The 20,443-nt window shown below is 38.4% G+C and overlaps 1 protein-coding gene across 1 annotated transcript in view; it reads left to right on the forward strand.

Moving 5' to 3' along the window:
- sfxn5a (sideroflexin 5a) overlaps positions 1–15,300 on the forward strand; it is a 29,334-nt gene extending 14,034 nt beyond the window's left edge. The window contains exons 10-14 of the mRNA XM_041812993.1: positions 97–187; positions 4,531–4,646; positions 4,780–4,865; positions 9,967–10,084; positions 12,181–15,300. Of these exons, the coding sequence (XP_041668927.1) occupies positions 97–187; positions 4,531–4,646; positions 4,780–4,865; positions 9,967–10,084; positions 12,181–12,258 (489 nt within the window). The 3' untranslated portion in view covers positions 12,259–15,300. The remainder of the gene's footprint in view (positions 1–96; positions 188–4,530; positions 4,647–4,779; positions 4,866–9,966; positions 10,085–12,180) is intronic.
- The last annotated feature ends 5,143 nt before the right edge of the window (positions 15,301–20,443 follow it).

Below are 20,443 nucleotides of genomic sequence, written 5' to 3' on the forward strand. Positions count from 1 at the left end.
TAATGAATATCCAGGTGCATTTTATGTATATCAATGGCTTTTTGAAAACTTCTGACACTATTGCTGATTGTCTGAATGTGTGTGTCTGGCTTGCAGGTTGGGTTGAACGTGTTAATCAAGAAAGCAAGCCGCTTCAGCCCAACTACCAGGCTTTTGGTGCAGAGGTTCATCCCTTTCCCAGCAGTAGGTGAGTTACTTCATGTGAATCACTTCATGAGAAAGACGATGATTAAGCCATGCTCTATGGGAAAATATGCTTTTAAATTGTAACTGAATATTCAGCAAATATGTTTGGGTGAAACCATAAACAAGTCTTAATCAGAAAGTTCACAACTAGAGTATGAAATGCTTTAGAAAGCTGGTTATATTTGTAACTGCATGTTTTTATATATTGTATTCTGATGTTGGAGCCACTATTTACAAGATCCAGACAGCCTCAGTGGAGTCCCATTTCACAACTGACTATTTTATGAGCAGTTCTGATTAATTGCATCTGCATTTTAATAGTTTTTGGAAACATGGCTGAACGATTTGGGGAAAAAAATCGAATGCAATATTTTTCTCCCCCAATATTACAATTGCAATTTTTCAAGCATGCAATTATTTTTGAAGTTCCTCATCTTATGTACTTTTTAAAAAACACATGCCATAAATCATTCTATATTACAACCGACACAATATAGGATAAATTAAACATAAACTGTTTATTTCATTTCATCCTATATGTTAGGATGAAACTAGATGATGCATGTATCTTTTTTGGAAACTATACTAGAAAAAAATGATGCTTCAATGTGTGCATGATGTAAAGAAAATAACATCTCTGCTGCAAAAGTGTATTAAACTGATATTTTGACATTCATTTTAGGTCAAGGAAACATTGAACTTCCTACAATTCAAAATTCCAGCAGGCTATATAAGGCTGAAGGCTATTAGGCTACAGGTTCATTTAAAAAAATTAGACTATCATGAAAATGTTCAAGATTTTTTGTCACTCATTTTAGAAAGTGAAACCCATTTATTATATAGACTCATTACATATTGAGTGAAATATTTCAAGCCTTTATTTCTTGATATGTTGATGATTATGGCTTACAGAAATAAAAACCCAAAATTCAGTGTCTCAGAAAATTAGAATATTGGAAAGTCATGGTGTCACACCCTAATCAGCTAAGTTTCTTGAGCCTTGAAATGGCCCCTCAGTCTGAGTCATTAGGCTACACAATCATGGGGAAGGCTGCAGACTTGACAGATGTCCAGAAGACAGTCATTGACACCCTCCACGAGGAGGATGAGCCACAAAAGGTCATTGCTAAAGAAGCTGGTAGTTCACAGTGCGCTGTATCCAAGCATATTCATAGAAAGTTGAGTGGACTGAAAAAGTGTGGTAGGAAAAGGTGCACCAGCATAAGGGAGAACCGCAGCCTAGAGAGGAAACAAAATCCATTCAAGAATTTGGGGGAGTTTCACAAGGAGTGGACTGAGGCTGGAGTCAGCACATCAGGAGCCACTATGCACATACCAATCCTAGACATGGGCTACAAATATGGCATTCCTCGTGTCAAGCCACTGCTGAACCAGAGACAACGTCAGAAGCGTCTTACCTTGGCCGTGGAGAAAAAGAACTGGACTGTTGCTCAGTGGTCCAAAGTCCTCTTTTCAGGTGAAAGTACATTTTGCATGTCATTTGGAAATCAAAGTCCGAGAGTCTGGAGGAGAGGCACAAAATCCACGTTCCACGTGGACGTTGCTTGAAGTCAGGTGTGAAGTTTCCACAGTCAGTGATGATTTGGGCTGCCATGGCATCTGCTGGTGTTGGTCCACTGAGTTTTCTGAAGTCCACAGTCAACGCAGCCATCCACCAGGACATTTTAAAGCACTTCATGCTTCCTTGGAAATGCTGATTTCATTTTCCAGCAGTATTTGGCACCTGCCCACACTGCCAAAGGTACCAAAAGCTGGTTCAATGACCATGGTGTTGTGCTTGATTGGCCAGCATACTGGCCTGACCTGAACCCCATAGAGAATCTATGGGATATTGTCAAGAGGAAGATGAGAGACACCAGACCCAACAATGCAGATGACCTAATGGCCGCTATCAAAGCAACCTGGGCTTCCATTACACCTGAGCAGTGTGAACAGGCTGATCGCCTCCATGCCATGCTGCATTAATGCAGTAATTCATGCAAAAGGAGGCCCAACCGAGTACTGAAGGCATATAATGAACATACTTTTTAGAAGCCTGACATTTCTGTTTAAAATATCCTTTTTTATTGGTTTTATGTAATATTCTAATTTTCTGAGACAATGAATATTGGGTTTTCATTATCTGTACGCCATAATCATCAACATTTCAAGAAATTCAGGCTTGAAATAGTTCACTGTATGTGTAACAAGTCTATATAATATATGGGTTTCACTTTCTGAAATGAGTGTGAAGTGAGTGTGAAGTTTATAAGTGAGCCACAACTGAACCTATCAGATCTTCATACTTTACTGCTGCAGTGTAAAACAAACTCTGTTCTTTATTCTTTTCTCATCATCTAAATTCTGAGTTTCAGCTTCTTTAATCACCGACGCTTGTTTTAATTTTTTTTATTTTAGTTGTTAATGCATTTTGTCTGCATGTGTCTTGAACTGTGAACAATTTTTGTTGTTATCTTACCTTTGGAACACAGAAGGTCCTGTCTTCACAACAAATTAACCTTTTGTTTAAAATACCTTGAGCTTTGAAACCTTGAAACCATGCAATGTTTTTTTTTGTTTGTTTTTCTCAATATACAACATTAAAAATTAAAATCTGTGAACAATGAAGCTGATATATTATGCAAGCATACCTAACAACATAGTGCAGTGATGGTGCAAACGATTAAACAATAAAACATGCTTATAGATTATGTATATGTTTTTTAATAGGCCTATTTGATTGTGGTAAATAGATTTGACTATATTAACATTTGAAACAGTGTTCCTATAATGGCAGTATTATGTTATTGTGATAGCATTATCTCAGGCTAAGTGGTGTTAAAGAGTAGAATCTTCTTATTCAAGCTGCTCTGTTTCCATTCTAAATTGCCGTACACGGGCCAAGCACAGCAGAGTTATTAGTCCTATTTTTCTCCTCACGGTCCGTCTTTCTCTGCAGGGTCAGACGTGTTTCAAGCTCCGTTTATCTGACATATGTGGAGCCACAAAGCTGATTTCATGCCACTTTCCCGCAAACACGCAGTCGCACCCAGGGGTATAGACTCGTGTCCCAGAATGCCCCGGGCTGCTGGCTCATAATTAAATTGTTTGCCAGCCCTCCCCCTCTAACCATGGTGGCTCTTTCAATTAAATCAACAGGTTTCTACAGCGCAGCCTTTGCCTGGTAATTGGCTGCTCGTTAGAACTCTGCTGCCGCAAACAAATTGGATAATTACCCCCAAAGTGGCGTCTATGTCAAGGCCTCATTTACCTGATTTCTGTTTGTGCATTGTTGTTGCTGCTGTTGTTGTGCCAGGCCCATATAAAAGGTAATTAAAATGGCTAATTGAAGCGAGCCAAAGTAAAGTGCTGTTTGATTTTTCACCCGCTTGATTTTGTTTGCTTACTTACGGCTGGATTTATTTGTAATAACCTAATCAAGCGGCTGCCTGTCATTCATTTAGCCTATGAAGGCCTTAACTGCCGGCAGAAATTTACGGGGATAATTAAATTGTTGTCTTTTGGAAATATTTGTCATTATTTGTGATATTTAGGAAGTTAATTACGTGGAAAGTTCTTGGATTAATTTCCATGAATGTACCACTAGTTATTAGATGACAATTAAAATTTTTAAATCATCATTATTTCAAATAATTACCAAATATAGCCACGTATTTCACCATAATTTGTGTACAATGTAACTGTTAATAAAGGCATCAGGTAATTAGAAAATTAAATTGATTGTTGCAGACAGTTTTTTGAAAATTAGACTCATTTTCTGTATTTCTGTCATTCCTTGCCAATGTCCCTCTATCTGTCCCTCTGTTAATTGCTCTGGATTTTAAAAAAAAAACATCCCTTGTAGGTAAAACCAGCTATTTGTTCAGACAATTGAATTGCCGTCACAAAGTGACCTGTCAGCCCTGCAGGCCTCGGTAAAGATAACTCTGAATGCTGTTGTCTTAAATTAAAAAGGCTCGCGGCTCCGCCACTTAACTCTCTAAAATGAGTTTTTCTTATTCCTATTAGAGTCAAGGAGACAGGTCCGTCCATATTAACATACATTTGTGTTCATTTTGACATTCGTGAATACATTTCAGGGTAGCAACACTGATGTTTGTCCAACTGCCATTCTCACTTGTCTATGATAATGGCAAATTCATTGCTGCTCAAGTCACAGTCACAAAGAAGCAGAGCTAAGTGCTCATTTTCTGTGACAAAATATATGACAGCAGTGACTACATATAGGCTGCTCCGACAGAGGTCTTATGTCTCTTAAATATGTTTAATATTTGAGGGTTCTTTTTGTAAACTTTAACTATTAACTTTCCTGCATCTTTTCAGCAAGTGCAAACGTCTGTAATGTGGTTCTCATGAGACACTCGGAGCTGTCAGAGGGCATCAGTGTGCTTGACGACAATGGGAACGTGTTGGGAACGTCAAAAGTGGCTGCCAGGCATGTATGTTATTTACTTCTGTCACTAAATTATCTGATGTGAGTTCTGCAGATGTAGATTGTGACTTCAAAATGATGTCATGTTTGTTAGTACAATCCTGGCTTTATTTTTTTCTTCCTTTTATTTGTTCTGATAGGCTCTTCTAGAAACAGCTCTGACCAGAGTGGTCCTACCCATGCCGATTCTCGTTCTCCCTCCTATGATCATGGCTGCACTGGAAAAGTAAGAGACTTCTTTATTGCTAACTTTAATGAGTTTTTCTGTTTTTGTATATGTTTTGGCTTCTTTACAATAAATTTTAGTTTATGGATGGTAAACACATTTCACTCATTCTTGTCCTTCCATTCAAATCCTGGTTTACACCTGGTTATTATTAGATATGCAAAGAGATGAGACGTCAGGGGATGGGCTATAAGGCTTGTTGAATCAGCTAAGGCAGAAGGTGTACGGTATGGCCACTGAGAGAGATGGCCATGAAAATGCATTTCTGATATGTTTGGATGTCAGCAAATACATTTGACCAATGATACCTTCACCCACAGTTATTAGTCTCACTCAGAGTACACACAGTATGTCTGTAGATATTCTCAGAGACTTGCAGCCACCCCATGCTACCTTTCAAACCAATCACAGGCCTGCAGTCTTCATCATAGCACGTTTGTTTAGTTACATGTTTGTGGTGCACATCAGGCCATATGTGTACTCAAGAGATGTGCTTCCACCAGGTGGTCCAGTTTGATTGATTGGGGTTTGGTCAACCCCCAAATAGTTTGCGTTTCCACAAACATCTGTATGTCTGTACCGTCTGAACTTCTACATTTGAGGCTTTCTGCCCTAAACATATTAATTTCTGCTGAACATGTCTTAAGACTTAGCTCGCATATTTGCTCACATTTTTATGATTTCATGTATTTCTGAAAGGATCAGTTTCCTATGGATATGTCCTAGATTAAATGTTTTTAAATCAGCTGCCGAATTGTGAGAATAAACTTCAAACCTATAAGTATAAAGCAATAGAAGAGTGCTGAATCCTCAGATTTGCTGCTGCAGTCATTGAACCTTTTCCCTCAATGGGATTCAGTGTTGTGTGATAAGACCATAATGATGTCTTAATGATGCAATGTGTTTATACGGACGTCCCGTGATCGATGGCCTCACTGTGCCTGCGGTGTGTCGAGGAATGCAGCCATCTCTGTAAATCCTTGACAGCACTTGTCCCGACTGCTCCGAGCAGGCGGGCTCAGGCAGCAAGGCCCACTGCCCAGGTGTGTTTGGGATTCCTGGCAGCTGGATGACTGAATGGGAGAGAGAAGAAGGGAGAGAGTGGGAGGGAGAGGGAGGCTGTGAGGTGGACTGTGGGTGCAGGTGAGAAGTGCTCAGCTTTCCTCTCCGTCAGCTCGCCCTCAGTGGGTCTCAATGGAGCGAGAACAAGGGGACAGAGACGGATCCCTGTGCGGCCCCTCAGTGATGGATGGAGCTGCTGAGAGCAGATTTAGGGCAGTGACAGCAGCTTCTGTCCTCCGTGCACTTCAGTTAGTGAGGCTACAGACGGAGCAAGTGCATACAGAATATTTATCTATGTCCTAAGCTTTGCCTGCCTACTGGAAAGTCTTTATTTTAAACCAGATACCCAAAAATTACTGTGGAACAGCGACTTTGAGATCACAAGAAACATTTTCTGTCAGTCTTAATGGCAATATAGAATGTATGTTTTGACCAAACCAGCAAACTTTAAATCAGACATGCTTAAGCATTTATCACACTGATGCGGAATAAATCTTCTCTAGGTCAGCAGTTAGATGTGCCTAATGCCAGCTTTAAATTGGTAGAACAAAACAGATAAACATCTGTAACTGGTGTCTGTTCATGCCCACATTACTTACTGATAGCTGATGTTTATGAAAACGGACAATATCTGCTTATACTGATTTTAATCCAATGCAAGTAGTCTATAACCTGGCACGCCAGATGGATGTGTTTCACACACACATACCAGTGAGAAACATGGAAACGGGCGTATCCATCTGCTTTGCATTTCAGCTCCAGCACAGCTTCAGCAGAAGGCTGTTCAGCAGGAGTCTGGTTGTGCTCAGGTGTCTGCCTGTTAGAGGAAGTTTTTCCTTGCTATTGTAACTTTCTAGATATTGCTTAGTTCTGTGCTTGTGGTGATTAATGTTGGGTGTTCATATATAATATAATAGAGTACAGTCTAGACCTGCCCTTTTTGAAAGTGTCCTGAGATAACTAGAGCTGCCCTTTGCATTGGACATGGTTAATTTACCTCAAACCAGCTGATTGCAGTGTACCACATTTGCACGTCTGTAGCAGTGATTTAAAGTTATGCTTAGGATTTGCTTAATGATTGAAGAAAAATGGCTGTTGAGGTGTAACACCTATTAATCATCATTTTTATTTAATGTCTTTAATGTGATACATGACTGATACATCAGTGACACCAAAAAAGGCTGATCGCTTCTGAATGAGGGACAAGTCCTGAGGTCAGTATTATATGCTGCTGATCTTGGGGCCTTCAGTTAGCACTGCATAAAAAAAAGGCATGATTCTCTACTGGAAACCACTGCTTGGGCCCAGGAACACTTCCAGAAATTATCGTTTGTCGACACAGATTGCTGTGCCATCCACAAATGCAAGTTATAGCTGTATCATGCAAAGTAGAAGCCATATGTGAACATGATCCAGAAATATCACCTTCTTCTCTGAACCTAAGCTTGATTAAAACTGGCCGAGGCAACATGGAAAACTGTTCTGTGGTCAGATGAATCCAAATTTGAAATTCTTTTTAGAAACCATGGACGTCGTGTCCTAGGGACTGAAAAAACAGAGGGAACATTCAGCTTGTTATTAGTGCACAGTTCTAAAGCCTACATCTCTGATGGTATGGGGTTGCATACCCTGCTCTAACAAAGGTGTCTGGTTTTTTTTCTACCTTGTATTTTTTTAAATGGTATTTTCCAGCATCCTTGTAATAGTTGAACTTTTTCCAGATGTAGTTTTCTCCATATTTTTGTTTCACATTATTGTTCTGCATGGTACTGTATTCCAATAAAAAGGCAGAGTAGCATCTTTATGAAAAAGAAAACACAGTACTCTGGTAAAAAAAAAAAAAAAAAAAAAAATATATATATATATATATATATATATATATAGCATATTTAGTGGACAGAAAGTCTGCAGGGTACTTTATATTTCACAAGGACATCTGACAAACTCCTGAACTATGTAAGCCAGTGAAAAAAATCTTCATCAAAAACACATGCAGTATCTAAATAATAGCTCCATCAGCTGCAGACAAACAAACACCTTCTGGCTTTTATTTAATTCTGTCACATTTTCAGGCTCATAATCACCCCCACCTCCTTCATGAGGTGTTTGATTAGTGTAGAAATTAGAAACCTGATTCTCAGTTTAATTGTTCCTGATCTCATAGCTCTGTATACAAGGTGCAGCAAGCTCTGCAAGATGAGAAAAAAACTGCCTAAACAATGCCCTAAAGCATGATATCTATGACAAGTTTATGTCTGACACATTTTGTGTCGCCCTAGACTCATATTTAGCATCTGGAACTCTCACTGTGAGTTATTTTTTGATCTAATATTATGCATCTAGAAGCATTACTTCTTTGATTTCCTTTGTAAATTAGAGAGGAGTTTTCTGTCATAGTCATTCGCCAGCTCAGTGTTTCTGTCAGACACAACACAAGTCAGCAGGGAGATTAAATTAATTGGTCTTCTCGAGGCTCGTGGAGGCTCAGTCGGGGTGTCGGAGGTTCATGTAAACAGCTAAACCTGGCTAAGACCTAGACCAGGATATGGACACCGGCCAGGTCATTCATTGCATGTCGACACAGCCTGCACCACACGAAACTACGTCATTAAACATCCACCTGATTTGAAGGTTTTTCTCAAAAAGTATCACTTACATAGCTCACAACTTTCCTCTCATTACTCTTTATAATCTACTTTTGATACGAGTATCTGCACATTTGTACGTCTGTGTCTGTGTGCATGAAGCCTAATTAAACCATGGCAGCCATATGTGTTAATGAGCTCCCTCATTAGGCAGTAGCTCTCCTCGTTAGGGGGAGAGGCGTCGCTGGTGGAGGAGATACGGAGCGGCTCTTTCTCAAGCTCCCGCTGAGTTCACTGTCCCGCACACCCAAGAGAGGATTATCCTACCGAGGGCAGCCGGGAGGGAAGAGAAATACGGGCTGAGATGAGAAAATGTATTTCTGGAGTCAGATGCTGAAAAATTCCTCAAATAGTTTGTGTGATAAGTTTGAGGAATTGCAGCTTTTGCAGTTGATGAAATATATTTGAAAGTGTTGCATTTCAGTTTAGAGGGACTCTGCATGAAAAAGTTGTTAAAGTTCATCTAACGATTAAATTTATATTGAATCCGCAATCACATTGTTTTATTTAAGGCTGTCAAGATTGCAATTAATTAAGTGCATCAATTTTGTTTTTAATCAAAATTAGTCACATGATTTATTGCATCTTTGAACACACTTTGGCTAAACTTAGCATCTCCCTGCAGCCACAGTGATATGAAATAAGTCCACAACTCCTCCTTAATGTCTCCTTTCACTTTAAAAACTCACAGACAGCTCAGTGGACAGGTCAGAAGTCATCTGCACATCGTGTTAAACATTTAACTTTCTACTGTCCTGTTTTTTTTCCTTTTCAATCCATAACAAGTTCCTTTTTCCGTGTTTAAGTCCATGTCATAGTCTTTAATCTAACCAGTTTAGTCAGTTTAGTTAGTTAAAGGCAGATGAACAATTTCAAATGCAAAATAGTGAAATTTCAAAATGCCATAAAAGGATAGGGTTAATTGCAATTACCTGCAAAATTTCTGACATGAATTACAAAGTCTTCAAAGCTTCTAAACTTTCAGTGAGCTAGCAAACTTAATTCATAGGGAAAATGTAACTTTTTCTTTCTAAATATCAGTCTGGTTATAAATGTTTAAGGTGCATTTCAGTGTTTTTAATATAAAATGGTTTGCTTGCAATCAGTTAACCTTTATTTGTATGCCACCAATTCATAATCAAAGTTGTCTAAAGAAACTTTGCAAAGAGGGCATTTCTAATTCATTCATTCATTCTTCATTATATCTAAAGATCCAACATTAATCTGCCATAAGCACTACACTAAGCAACATTAAGCAAAGTTACAGGCAAAAACTTTGAGCAGAACAGACTCATGTTAAAACAAAGCCGAAAAACATCCTCTGTTTATCTAGACTGCAAGTCATGATTTTAACTTGAAGGTGAATAAGCTCTGTTTCCTATATCTTCCTCCAGGCTCCCTCTGCTGCAGAGACAGCGGAGACTGGTCCTGCCCATCCACAGCCTGGTCTGCCTTGCTGCCTTTGGTCTGGCTCTGCCCCTCGCCATCAGTCTGTTTCCACAGATGTCCCAGGTTGGTTTTTCTAATAACTTTCCCCCTTAGTCTTTATATCAATACATCAGCCTAGTTCAGTCCTGTAGGGTTTACTTTACAACACAATGATAGTGTTTAATCCAATCCTAAAGTTATAACTAGTACTAACTGAATGACTAAAATTTAAAAGTTCAAGCACTAACAAAGTGCAGACCAGTTTGGAGAGTTTACTAAGCCAGTAATAACCTGCACCTTTTGCAGCAGTATGCTGTTGATGGGTGTAGCCCACCTAGCTTGAAGCTTCTCAACTTCTCTTCGGAGTACTTTTGGGTATCGTTGGCAAGACTGTGTGTCGAATGCTGACGTGCTCAGGAGAGCGGGGATGGGAAGGGTCAGCTGACAGGCACCTGGCGCACTTTCCCGGGCCTCATCTAGCTTACTGCATACTTGGTGACCAGGACTTGGTGGGCTGGTCTAGATGCTGGAGGCAGCCGCATATTGGAGGGGGCAGCTGGGAGGATACCTGGGGATAGGGCATGAGCCTGGCGCAGGCCTGGGGGATGGCCATCAGGAGGCCAGAGCAGTTCAGGACCAAAGTGCTGAACCAGCATTTGCTCCCATACCTGCGTCGAACTGTCTGTCCCAGTTACAACTGAATCTGTAATTTGGTTTTCATTTCTCTGGAAGGCTGCTTAACAAATTTAGTTATAAAGATTTCATGACAGCAAAACAAACTAGTTAATCCTCAAGGACCCTTGGCAATGGCCAAAAAACACCAAGCCGCTACTTTATTCAAAATGGTGGATTTCCTGTTGGAGATGGAGGTGGGACCCAAGAGGCTTTTTTGTAGATCTCCCCAAATTGCATCAACACACAAAATTTCAAAAATCTAGGACAAAGTCAAAGGAGGTGGAGTTAACTTTGAAAATTAGGAGGGGGAGCTATTTAGGAAATTCCAAACATCCTTAGTGGAGCCTCATAAAATTTCCAATTTTTCACCAGATTTGATGCACATGCCAAAATTCAGGCCTTTTTACATGTTTAGACACCTAAATCTCCAATTGAATGTGAAATATAAAAATCAGAATAACACAGAAGTGTCCTCTAAAATCAAATTATATCCTCATACTGGTTCAGTTCTTGGGCCTGAATAAATGTTTATCAAGCTCATCTTATTGTGACCTTACTCAAAGAAACAACGTGGTTTTTCCTTTGCCTCCTGTCTAATTCTGCTTTTCTCATGCCTGCCATGAGTCAATGACTGATTTTGATGACTGGGGTCTTTTGACCTCTTTAACATTCCCCATTGAGCTTTTCAGAGTCTCTCTCTCCTAATGAGGCGTAGCCCTCTGAGATGTAACCCACTCTGTTGTGATCTGCCCAGAGCTTCCATTGGCTCCATTCATCGCTGCCATCCTGGCTAACAGGCTGAGCTCTAACTTGAGCCTTTTTACCTCCATTTTGTGTCATTCTGCTCATTAAATGGCTGATTTTATTTTTCACTTCATCCCTCTCTTTGTCTTCTCTCTGCCAATTGACTTCCTGACACGAGCCAAGCGGCTCTGGCTTAAAAATGTTTAGGATTTAATTACCACTGAAATATCTCAGACAGCCATATGGCAAAAAACTTCAGACATATGTGCCGCAAACAGTCCTGTGAAAAGCGCGCCTGTTTTTCTTTCACAAGTCGTTTTTTTTGCACTTTCACAAGAAAAGCAGAAGAAAAAAATCTCCCCAAAAAGCAACATGAATGCCCTGTTCCCCCGGACCCCCTGCCTACTCAATTTGTCCCACTTCCCCGTTTCACACCTACCAAGATGTCTGATTAGGTTTCTGCCTCCAACACCAACAGCCATCTGTCTCTAGTTCAAATATTAGGAGATGCAAACCTCAAATTAGACTTCAATCTGCCAAATTGGCTCTTTTTACACATTAGCAGTAGATGAGAACATTTGAAGCTTTTAAGAATTATTTACTTAGAAATGAAACCGTTTCGATTCTTGAAGTAGCAGCTAATCTATACAATGATAGATCAATCTACAGCAGACAAATACAGCATGTTACCATAGTTTACTTAAGAGAGATTATCTCAGTTTTGTCCCGTTGACCTTCTCATTTTGCTTTGATTCCCACAGATCAGTGTGACTGAGCTGGAGCCAGAGATCGCCATGGCAACTGATTGTAAGATTGTGACTTACAATAAAGGCCTGTGAGTGATCACATGATGCCAGGACCTCGCTGCTCATCACAGTGCAGACCTCCTGAAGCTGCCAGAGAAAGGAAGTATGATGAACGTGACTGTGAACAGCTAGCATATGTTTACTGAAAAGATGAGTTAATCATGATTGTCATTTCGTTTACTACATTAAAATCATAACGGGGATGACATACTTTATATTCATTATCTATACGCAATCACTGTTATGAAAAGGACACTTTCCAAAGAAGGACCACCAAATAACTGAGGCACTTAATGGATTTATAGATGACTTGAATTGTTCTGTATCATATATGTGTTAGTGTTACATTATTGGCTCTCCTTATCTCTAATGTCTTAGGACTGTTTATTCACACTCAGTTTTCCACTGCAGATACCGTCTGCTCATTTATGATGGGCTTTTAGCTGAATGTTAGAAGCCCTTTTTCACCATGACCTTCTTACATTTTCTTCATGATTTCTAGACCGTAGTCCTGATATTTTTCAGGAGCTTGCCTTTCACACGTGGCCTTAAAGTGGGAGCTTGTCTATCTCTGCATTTTCACAGCTGAAAACTCTTTGTTGGGGTTGCTGTTGGTTAGCTCATAAAAGAAGAGAAAGGATGTCACTACATGATAGAGGATGTTTTTGCAGTATAAAGACGTTAGTAGACAACTGAGGCAAACCATCCTGAAGCTCACTTGTCCCTCCTCCCCAGTCCCCTGCTGGCCCACTTTCATAATGCTCCAAGCTCAACTGAGCCTGAGCATGGATATGCCATCCATATGGCACATGGAATTTACATGACACGCACTCTCACACAGCCAGCCCAGTGGTGAAATACATAGACAATACAACTGTTATTTTATTTACGTTGTGACGTATTTTAAGTCGTTTTGGTCTGATATGGCTCTTGAACACTCAGACATTGTGTATAAGCAACCGTACCGAGCCAAAGCACATCTTTCTTCCATCCCTGCCAGAGCCAAGGAAGAGTGCCATGCTGGAAAGTGGTACAAAGGACTTCGAATATATAGAAAAATGGACTTTATGGCTCATATATGCTTGGGTACAGTACGGACCACCTAATGTGAGGGTACCCTTAGCTTTATGTAAAAGATGACATTACCTCACACACAGATTCTACATGAAAATGTGAAGTGTTTCGGTTTAAATCTGTACCCTGAGGCGAGCAGGCTTTGTTGTATTCAGACAAAATGCTCCATGTGCAAAACAGTGAACAGAGAAATCATTATGACATACAAGCTCCTGTTGACAGGACTCTTATGATGCTAAATTTTAAACAGACATCACCACAAAAGTGCAGCTCATGATCCATTATAGATTAAACATCAGAATCAGAAATAATCAATGCAGCCTCCATTCGACATACAAAAAAGACAATTTAAGATATTTTCTTCTACTCTGACAAAACTTGTATTACTTTCTACAAATCTGCATCATGATGCTATTTTAGCCAACCATATTCCCCTTGATTGTTAGTAAATCATGTTTACATTTATTTTAATTAAACTGGCAGCTTTTTTTCACATACATAAATACTTCACGGAAAATGAAGCCTGGCCAGGAAGTCATTTAACACTCACCACTGACTTAACCGTCAATACAGAGCAATTCATGCCCTATTACTAGAGGTACATACCGTCTATCAGACATTGATGGATAATAATAGCTAATGGGTACCAAGTATTTCGCCATACCTGAGAAAGCTGAGCAGATTCTATCATTTTTGGTCACACGTGCAATCAATAAGTCAAGGCAAGACAACTTTATTTAAGTAGCACATTCATATTTGTATGATTCAGAGTGCTTCACAGAGTTAAACAAAAACAATGTCCAAAAATGTCAGTCAGGAGGCTGAAATTATGGTTATCATTTCTTGTCTTAACATTACAAAAACACTAGCAGGAGCTTTGTGCAGCTCAAAAATAATCCATCATGATCTTAATCTTCTTGTTTAGTTGCATATGAATTTGTATAGCAGGGACCATTCATACTGCAAAGGCATTGCCTATTACTACTCAGCTTATCTATAGAGTAGTGGGCAGTGGGTGGTTGCTGCCATCCTTTTGTATTTTCTCTGCTTCCTTGGAAGCTCATCTAATGGTAAACATAGAAAGGAATGAGATACTATGACATTTTAGCAACTTGTAAATCTAAGTTCAGTCCACCGGAGCTGTTCTGTGTGGTGTAAAAGAGGCCAGAGTGACCTTGTATGTGAGATAGCATGGTTTTGTGCCTTTAATTCTCCTCTTTCTCTAGAAAAAATTGCAATCAACCAAAGATTTTTTACAAAACGTGTAAAAATAAATGGTGTAGATGAAGTTGGACAAATGTAGGATTGTTTGGATTGTATGTAATTAAACTGTGAATGCAATCAAGATGGTTTAACTCTGAACTTGTTTTATCTGTGTGATATTAAATTGTTTTGATTATTTTGTAAGGATTCTGTTTAGTAAAGGGTAAAACTACAGGTGTATACATGAAAGAAAGATTGCAGAACATTGAGGCATGCCTCTTTAATCTGGGTAGTCGTCTGTTGCACAATTTCAGCAAGTGTTAATGAAACCATACATTTCAACCAGTATGTAAACTAGAGATGCACCAATGCTGAAACGTGGTGCTCATTTCATCATGTCTTTTGGTATCCCTAATGTAAACTGCTTGGTAGTACCCTTTATTATAGAAAGAATGTTGAAGTGAACTGTGAACTGTCAAGATCAATGTGTCTTCTGAAATCATGCACTGACTCGATGTTTTCTGTTTGTTTTATCACCACAAAAGCTGTTAATGAAACTCTCATTCAGGAGGTCAAAACTCTTTCATACTGTGCTCATGTTTTGTTTGTTTGATGCCAGGTAAATGACTTAACAAGTTCAGCTGTAGAAGATAATCCAACAGATAATCCAGCAAAGGCTGGATGACTTCTGTATTTACACACAAATTTAAAAACCACTGTCAGGATATCTACTGTGAAATTCTGCTCTGTCTCTGTGTTTGTATTTGTTCTTGATTGATATAAACCTTCTGTCTTCAAGTGTTATCTTTTTCATGATCTGTGTCATTAGTATGTTTGTTGCATCGTTGCCGGGGTAACGCAGCACGGCAGGCAGGTTATTCGACAAGAAGCCACATGCAGGACTGGTGAAGGATGCTGGTGGAAGTTGTGACACCTAACCAAGGTGAGACAAATAAAACTTAAACTTTAATACATCAAACATGCCGTAGTCCAAAGAAAACATCAGATATTTTTGTGTTTATCCATTTTTGGCTATCTTATCTCACACTCTTAGAATTATTTTTGGTTCTAAAAGAAGAAAAGTCTCTGCCTGCTCTCCTTTTCCTGGGACTAAAACTCAACCATGTCAGTCTTATTCAGCTAATCCGTCATTTTTCAGTCAATCCATACCAATGCGATTAATGATTGTTTTGGAAATCTATCTTTAGTTTGTACAAATTCTTGAAGAAGTAGACTAACATAAGATGGTTTGTGTTTTCCAGGTTATGGATTATGCACTTTTTGTGCAAATTTTGGTCGGGAAACAATTTTTAAAAATTTAACCTTTGGTTCTGTAGAATAACTCTTACCTTGCTCAGCCTTTGATCAGGGCTGTCATTGTCAGCATGTTAACTGTGCTGCTCTTAAAGATCTTAATTTGCAAATTTGCTTTAATCATGTGCTGTTTTGTCCTTCGTGGTGCACCGTAGTTAGGCCACCATAGCAGGGCAGCAGTTGGATGTTCTTTACTGTGGCATTTTCTTGTTTCTAAAGTGATTGAAAAAAGGAAACCAATGCTTCTTTAAATGTCTTATTTCACTTTAGAAAAACTCGTAGACCGCTGTGGAAAAAAAAAAAGTAATCTGTACCTTGTCATATCAAATGGTGCAGTTGTTATTGCTCCTGTTGGCTGTTTTCATTTACTTTTTAATCAATTACAAGTTTGTTTTCTGAAGAAATCCAAAATTAGACATATTCATGTAAGGTGTAACTATGTTACTGAATTTCATGTTCAAGCAAGTCTAACAAGAAGTCAGAGACCTTTAGTTGCTCAGTTAAAACAGGAATCCTTCTTCTGGCATTTGAAGTCCCAGAGGAACAGAGACTGTATGAACTTGGTGAGAATGGAGATGATGAGAATGAAGCTTTTTTAATGAAAGGTTAAGAACAACTTTGAAGGAAATGTATATATGTTCAAAACCTTAAAATATTTTAGAGCTCTAATGATGACAGGATGGCGTAGCTTCTCACTCTCTGGTTTTATATGTCAGTTCCTTTTGGAGAAAAGGCCTGGTGAAAACATCATAATTGTCTAATTATCATTTCTGTCAGTCGTGTACTCCTGTTGTCTGCTCTCTTCATGTTAATAACAGTGGTTTTTAAGCTTTTTTGGGCTGGGCATATTGAGCTCCATTCACCAACCGTTCTTATCATAGAAATTAGTCTTAAAACCCACTTTTGCAATTTTCAAGAAGATTCTGAAACATCACTGAAATGCACTTATCTGTGATTTTGTTCTTAACTTAGAACCACATCTATCAATCAATCAATCATTTTTTTGTATAGCACTTTTCATACAAAACAATGTTGCACAAAGTGCTTTACACACAAAATACAAAAGAAAAAATATACCTCTCCACCCTACCTCATCCCTCCCTCCCCAGCCCTTTACCTTCATCCCTATCCTGTAATCCAAAAGTAAATCACAATGTGCATTGAGTAGACTATACAAGCTCAAATACATTTACCAAGTCGATTTTATATCATGAGCAATGGATTCAGTAAGATCAGGAACATGTGTACTGAGGAAACGCCATCTTAAAATTCAAAATGAGGAAACATTAGATGTTAGGTTAAAATGTAAAAACAAAGTAACATAAAATGAAATTGAGAATTAATATAAAATAAAATGAAAGCAGAACAAAAAGATACTAGGACAAGAATAAAAGCACTAAAATAGCTCAATAAAATTGTATAAAATAAGTCTAATACACAAAGAGAACATGATAGATTATGATAAGAGGATAAACTAATAAAAGAAATTCCTGACATTAAAACTAGAGATAGAGCGATAAATGCTAAAACACTCAAACAAAATTAAGTTGATGTAAAATTTAGTTCAAGGCCAGACTAAAAAGGTATGTCTTGAGTTTGCTTCTAAAAACACTCCAGAGCAGATTTAAATGCTGATATGACCATAAGAAAATAATTTTGCATCTAACAGCACAGAAATATGCTGCATTCAGAGACACCATTACACAGAGTTTTGAGCTATATTTAACTTGATTTTTTAAAATTAACTTTACACTTTTATATTATAAAATGATGTGCTCAAATTTGTGACTTAAATATAATAAACTTTTAATTTAACCATGCAATATTTGGTTGCAAAATTTTAATTTATGAACATAAACTTAGCATGTTAAGAATTTTCTTGATTGAGCTCTAAAACACCACCTTCATTCATGGGTAGAGAAATGTGTTGAAATTATTTTCCATCATTTAACAGCATCCATTTTTAAAAGAAAAAATTATATTCACTTCAAAAAAGTACCCCCCTTACAATACAGTGTGATGCGTGTCATATGTGGTGACAGTGGTATTTTAGCGGTTGATATCATCTTGATTTCAAGTATGTAAATAAATTGTCCTTTTTAGGTTTAATTCAGAGCAACACTATTTCCACGTTTAAATTAAGTATTTCTTTTGTCAGGAGTCCACTATAAGATTATTTTTATGGTTTATTTTAGTTTGGACATCACTGATTTCTCGCTAATTCTCTTCTTGCTCTTGTGTGCCTTCTGTGTTTGCACACTGCCCCTCAGTATCATGTCCTTATATGGTCATAAAAGAACATTTACATATGCTAATTAGGAAAAATGTGCACAAGCTTCCAGCTTTTGAGCATACATCAATTTATAAAAATGTCATGAATCTGATGTAGGTTTCTCTTGGGAATTTTCTTAAGAACAAATCTAAGAAAAATCTTGAGAGGATTTTGGTAAATGAGGCACATTTTTCATGCAAAGACCAGTTTTAAAATCCCTTAGCTACATTACACTCCTTGAGTTCCTCTGAGTTTTGAAATGCCAAGTAATTGACTTTTAAACACACAATAAAAAATGTAATTAATCATGATACATTTTGAAATGTTTAGAGACGATTTAAAAATAATCAGCCATACTTTTAATTAATATAACTGTGTTCTTTGAAATGTAATGAGCGAAGGATAACCCTCAATAGTTGTAGTCTCAAAGAATTCAAAGTGAAACGTCTTAGATAATTTACTTATTTATTTATTTATTAGATGGATGGATATCATATCTGCTTTTTGTCACAACATATGATCCAAATTTCTCAAAAGACCTTTGATATTTATACATGACTGTTTTCAGTGTTAAAAATGATGACAATTAAAATCCTTTTTCACTTATTAGGTCGTGTTTTGAAATTCTGTGCGCTTACAAATGCAAAGTGACAACTGAGACTACACTGAATTATTTATCACTCAGAATGCAACAATAGAGCACGTGTTATTTGTAGTGTGAGCTTAAAAACAGAAATCTGCAGTCAGTCTACATAAACCTGGTAATCAAACATTAGTAACTGAACCAGTGGCTGTGTTTCAGACTAGTTTTAACACCTTTGTTGTTGCTGCAGAAGCAACAGAGATCTTCTTTCCCCACCGTCAGCGCTCCGCTCCTCAGGAGAGACTCGTGTTTTTCACTCTGAATTCCTGCTCTCACCCTGAACTCTCCTCCATGCTGACTCAGGCTGCAGGAGATGAGGCGTTTAGGGAGACGGGTGTGATATTCCCCTTAATTATTTTCCTTTAAGACAAATGAGAAGTGCGTCTCTAGATAATCAGGCTGACCTTTTACCTAACAGAGCTGCGATTTCACCTCAGCCACAGACGTTTATAGTGCTTTGACTGTCAAAGTAAGCTTCCTTACTGCTTTAAACACACCTTTGATGGTGTTTATTTAAAGAATAAAGGAATGTTGAAACTCTTTTAACATGAATTTGCACCTGCAGTGAGTATAGGATATCCTGGAGACCCAAAACAAGGCATGTGGCCCCTTTTTCTAACTGCAGATGTCTGACGTCTTCTTTCTATAAAGGTGAGCCTGCTGCAGTGTATTCCCCTCTTTCCTGGCTGTCTCTCTGTTTCTGAGCTTTCAAAACAAGACATGAGGGTCAGACGTCAGCCTCAGGGTCATTAGAGGGGGGATCCCTTCCGTTTCTTTTGACAGGTGATTACTGAGTCATTTGTTGAAAGAACGGCTGCACAATAGTAACTACTTTACCCTTTTTTTTTAACAGGTTGCACCTTCTGGATAGGAGCAATTTCAGCGTCTCCCTTTCTGCTGGAATTCAGAGGACGTACCGGCTGACAGGTAACACACCTGACACCTGTGCAACTGTCCTGCAACATTCCTCACACCACAGAGAGCTTCCAAAAGGTCTTGTTAACATATTTTTGCGGTGTCTTTAAATTTTGCCTCACTTTAGTGGAAATAATTTTATTTTACTCGTTTTAAAGCTCCTGAAATAAAGAAATTCTTCGTGTGCTGGGAGAGTTGGAGAGTCTGCAGGATTTCTTTCAATCAAACACTGCAGCAGCATGTTTCACACTGATTTACACATGTGAGAATGTAATAATGAGTGAAATGTGCAGCTGAAAGGAAAGCCTGTACCCTTCATCCTGGCATAGGTGGTTTTAACATTAGGCAAAGGTAGGCCCTGCCTCGCAGCAAGGGGTCGATATATAGTCGCAAAGGATACTTCCTTCTGCAGAAGTGCTGGCTTGAGCTTTCAGTATTTTGACTTAGCATTGGAATATAATGAACAGGTCTATCAAAAATAGTTAGAATACTGTGTAAATCTTCACCATTTAGTTCGAAAAGTGAATATTTTCCTATATATTCCAGATTCAGCACACATAAATTGAAAAATTACAGGCTTTTTAAAAAAATCCAGTACCTTAAAATCTCAGAAAACTGCATCAGATCAATCAGAAAAAAGATTTACAATGCAAAAACGTCAGCTTTCTGAGACGCTTTCTGTCAGCCGTTGGCTCTGCTGAGAGCTGCTGATCCACTGTCCTCGTCTATCAAATAAGGGCACAAAAAGCCCAAAATAAACCTTTAAAAAATAAAAAGCAGTATAATGACTGCACTCA

Source organism: Cheilinus undulatus, linkage group 18, assembly GCF_018320785.1.
Source record: "Cheilinus undulatus linkage group 18, ASM1832078v1, whole genome shotgun sequence".
NCBI classification, from domain to species: Eukaryota; Metazoa; Chordata; class Actinopteri; order Labriformes; family Labridae; genus Cheilinus; species Cheilinus undulatus.